We start from the raw sequence: 4,125 nt of genomic DNA, 5'->3' as shown, positions 1-4,125 counted from the left end.
TAGGGCTTTTGACTTGTCTTGCATAGGAGAGAAGGCAAAAGGCATCAAACTTGCTCCATATTAAATAATAGAACATTATTTTATATTAATTGACTTGTCTTGCAAAATGCATCAAGCCTCCTCTATACTTTTATTTTCCCAACGTTTGGGCCAAGTATTTCTTGCATTTTCTCCTCTCAATCATTACTATTAGAGTTGCTTTTTTTGAGGCTAATTCACATGGTCTCTTGTGTCAAGGTCCACCTGAAGTGGCAATCAGGGTGCTGAACCATGTGGCGATGGGAGGATGCTTTTTTGGAGGCTAATTCAAATGGTCTCGTGTGTAAAGGTGCACCTAAAGAGCGGTATGCATGGTGTTGAACCATGGGGTGAAGGAGGCCTAAGAACCAGATGTGTGAGGCAGTGGGTAGGAGTACAAAGCAACCTGAAGGAGGCTGGGGGAAGGGAGGGCGATAAAGCCAAGATGTGTGAGGCAATGGGTAGGCGTACAAAGCAACCTGAAGGAGGCTGAGGGATGGGGAGGGAGATCCAGGGTGAGAATGTGGATCTAGTATGGGGAGGAAGCCTAAGAAAGGAGGGCTAAAAGGGGAACTCGAATGTGGTGGTGTGAAGTGGCCCACGACAGACTGCCCTAAAAATGAGAGTCTGGGCAAAGCAGCAACTTGAGGCCGTTGGATTGGGAAAGACCTAATCGAGGCCGTTGATTGTATTCTACAATATGGACCGTAGATGGGGTTGAGATCTGACGGCGAAGAGGAGGACTATATAAGCTCATAGGTCGAAGAACTCGCACACTCTCAGTATTAGAGCTGGAGCTCGTCGTCTCTCCCCAGCATCTCTTCGGCAAATCCGTCCGATATTCTTCGTCCAGGTCCGTCTCGATCCGTCCATCTTCTGCTCCTGCTTCTTTTGATTCGTTTCTCTTCTGTTTTTCCCTTTCCTCTCTCCAGAAATCGTCGCTTTCCTTTCATTTTTTAGCCTTTTGTCGCCCTTTTTCCGATCATCCTGTTGATTGTTTCCGATCTGCTTATCGGATTTCCCCCTTCTGCGTTCCCTTTTTGATAGATTACTGGTTGCGTCCTGCGCTTTACGGTAGTGTAAATCGTTCATCACCGTCTCAGAAAGTCCCCGAACATCTATCTATGCTTAGAGAAGCCCTGAGGGGATAGGCCGGCCAAGAGAGTGGACATCTCCGTCCTCTTTTGACTCAGTTAGTCAACCTCTCGTGAACGCAACAGAACTGACATAAAGATCGTAATTTACTCGAATTATTGCTCGTTCCCTACGTTACATAAACCTTCTTAGTCTAGTTTCGACATCACCAGGTATGTGATATGGTTCGCTACTCCCCAGATCGACTTTTCTCTGTTTCCTCAGGGGGACACTCTTTTGTGGGTATCCGTGTCCGCCTTGGCGCCTCCTCGCATTTGTGGTGTGGAGGCCTAGGGGCTGTGAAGTTAATGCCTCGTACTAACTTTCGCCTGTTACTAAAGATTGGCTCAGTCGGAATTTTTGTGTGCGGTGTTTAATTGCAATCATAAATTTGCGTTACTCCACAGTCAAACAATGCGTTCGCTGGATTACACTGTCGCTATAGCTTAAATAGATCAACGTGTACCGTTCCGCATGGTTGTCTGTCGTTTCGTTCTGGAGTGGACCCCTTAGCGTCTGCCAGTTGTAATACTCTCTGTGACGGACTGGCAGTTTCTGAAGGGCCCCAACCAGGAGAAATGGGAAAAGTTTATCCGGCTGTCAGTGACGAGTACCTGTATGCAGTCGATAAAGCAAAGAGGAAGTTGCGGGCTTTGATTGCAGGTGAGATTCTGGAGGCTCAAATTTTCCTTGAAGCTGTAGGCTCGTTCACCTTAACGCTTTCATTATTGCATTGCTATCATTTTCTAACAGAGCTATCCACTGTGGTTACTTGTCCGCAGAGAAAAACTGTGCACCTATTATGGTCCGCCTTGCGTAAGATCTCAAAAACATGACATACCGTATCCTTTAATCTATCCTAGGGTCTTGCATGTCTGAACTGTATTTTGACAAAAGAGAAGATAAGACTATTTGCTGTTGCAGATTGTGTATCAATTAATTTAATGTATTCTTCTTGACAGGTGGCATGGGGCAGGGACTTATGATGTGAAGACCAAGACAGGTGGACCATTCGGAACAATCCGAAATCAGGAGGAGCTGGCACATGGGGCAAATGCTGGACTTGATATCGCGATTGGGCTTTTGGAGCCTATCAAAGAGCAGTTTCCCATCTTGTCTTATGCAGATTTCTACCAGGTATTCCCTGCAAGTGACCCCATTATCTCAGTTCTCAGTCGTAGCTTTCTACCAGGTATCCTTGTTTCAGTTTGCCGGCTTTGTTCCTTTGTGACCACTAACAAATGGGGGTTTTCAAAAATCTTCAGCTTGCTGGAGTTGTTGCTGTAGAGGTGACTGGTGGTCCAGATATTCCTTTTCATCCCGGAAGGAAGGTTTGTTAACTTCATTGCTTGAAGCATCCATTTACTGTTGATTGGTTTATGAATGCGTAACATTCTATTGGATGACTTCAAATGCTTCTCTAACAATCCTGTTATTGCTGCTGTAGGATAAGCCAGAGAGTCCAGAGGAGGGCCGCCTGCCAGATGCCACAAAGGGTGGGTCACTTTGTAGGACCCAAGATAGGACTGTTTGCTGCTATAATGCAGTATTTTTAAAAATATCTGCCTAACCCAGTTGCAACAACTTGCCCCATTCTGCAGCTTCGGACCACCTTCGAGATGTTTTCGGCCATATGGGTTTAGGGGATAAAGAGATAGTTGCTCTTTCTGGTGCACACACTTTGGTATATTCCCCCCTAGGTCCTTCATTTCTCTCAGGTTTTTGTGTGTATATAGATTAGTCCCTCCAGTTTAGACATCACTGGTAAAACTGTATCATTCTTCTCCTCCTTTTACAGGGCCGATGCCACCCTGACAGATCCGGTTTTAAAGGAGCATGGACTAAGAAACCGCTGGTCTTTGACAATTCTTACTTCACGTAAGGGTGATAGCAACTATCTCTTTATATTCCCGGGACTTTTATTTATCTAGCTCTCTTGTGATTCTCTTCACTTGTATGTTTCAACAAGCTTAGACTTATAACCTGACTGAATTTCTTCTCTTAGGAAGTGTCTTATCATTTTTCATTCTCTGTAATGCTGGGCAATGTGGTTATTTGAACTTTCTCATCTAACTGTGTTGTAATAGGGAATTGCTTACTGGGGAGAAAAACGACCCTGATCTCATTCAGCTACCTTCTGACAAGGCATTGATTGAAGATCCCAAATTTCGCCCCTTTGTGGAACTGTATGCAAAGGTGAGTTATCTGGTAATTCATATCCTGAGTCTCATTTTGGTTGGCCACATAATGCTCAGGCTTGCCGCACTGCATACTAATTACTGCTTCAAATCTGTAGGATGAAGATGCATTCTTCAAGGATTATGCTGAAGCTCACATGCAGCTTTCTGAGCTGGGGTATGTATGTCTTGAATCATTATAGTTGGATTGAACTGCGTGTGAAGATCAATTGCTGATCCTGTTTTGTTCTTGCAGATTTGCGGAGGAGTGAAGCCTGACAAATAGGCTCACATTTTTTGTATTGCAGCTGAAGGTCTCTTCAGAAGGGGATCCAGGGTTGGATATCATCTGCTTTCTGAGAACTAGACTAAACTAGCAAATTGGCACAAAATATGAGATCAATATTAGGAATGGAAATTTTGCAGGCTAGACCTTGGACAAGCAAGATGTTTCCGTATTCCCTTTCTCAAGTAAAAGTTTAATCGGTCGAATAAAATGTATGGTTTGGAATAAAAAACCTTGGACTTTAAAACATTGGGTCTGTGACAAGATAAAATAGAAGTATATTATCTTGCTTGAGAGACATCTCTCTTACTTGACAGCTCCCTCCTGCCTGTGCCCTGCCAGTCTACTGTGCATAATATTGCCCTCCCCCCCCAGCCCCTGGTGCTCTCTCTCTCTCTCTCTCTCTCTCTCTCTCTCCACACACACACACACACACACACACACTCCCACACACCATTTTATGTGCTTTTTGATAATAGTCAGCACTTTCACTTGCATGATTGTGGACAT

General features: G+C 44.5%; 1 protein-coding gene across 2 annotated transcripts; it reads left to right on the top strand.

Moving 5' to 3' along the window:
- The first annotated feature begins 741 nt into the window (after nt 1-741).
- LOC147900945 (L-ascorbate peroxidase 2, cytosolic-like) lies at nt 742-3,911 on the top strand. 2 transcript variants are annotated; one of them, XM_087375499.1, is made up of 11 exons: nt 742-871; nt 1,705-1,815; nt 1,935-1,968; nt 2,115-2,289; nt 2,418-2,483; nt 2,600-2,648; nt 2,754-2,836; nt 2,951-3,030; nt 3,240-3,348; nt 3,449-3,507; nt 3,586-3,911. In XM_087375499.1, exons 2-11 carry the CDS (start codon nt 1,731-1,733, stop codon nt 3,599-3,601), a joined length of 756 nt encoding a protein of 251 aa, XP_087231625.1. In that variant the 5' UTR covers nt 742-871; nt 1,705-1,730; the 3' UTR covers nt 3,602-3,911. The 2 variants fall into 2 exon arrangements, with proteins under 2 accessions (XP_087231625.1, XP_087231624.1); XM_087375498.1 differs by having other exon boundaries at nt 774-875.
- The last annotated feature ends 214 nt before the right edge of the window (nt 3,912-4,125 follow it).

This window comes from Dipteris shenzhenensis, chromosome 6, assembly GCF_047967505.1.
Source record: "Dipteris shenzhenensis isolate YYH24624 ecotype China chromosome 6, Dip_SZ_1.0, whole genome shotgun sequence".
NCBI lineage: Eukaryota > Viridiplantae > Streptophyta > Polypodiopsida > Gleicheniales > Dipteridaceae > Dipteris > Dipteris shenzhenensis.
This window is presented reverse-complemented; position numbering and strand designations above follow the sequence as displayed.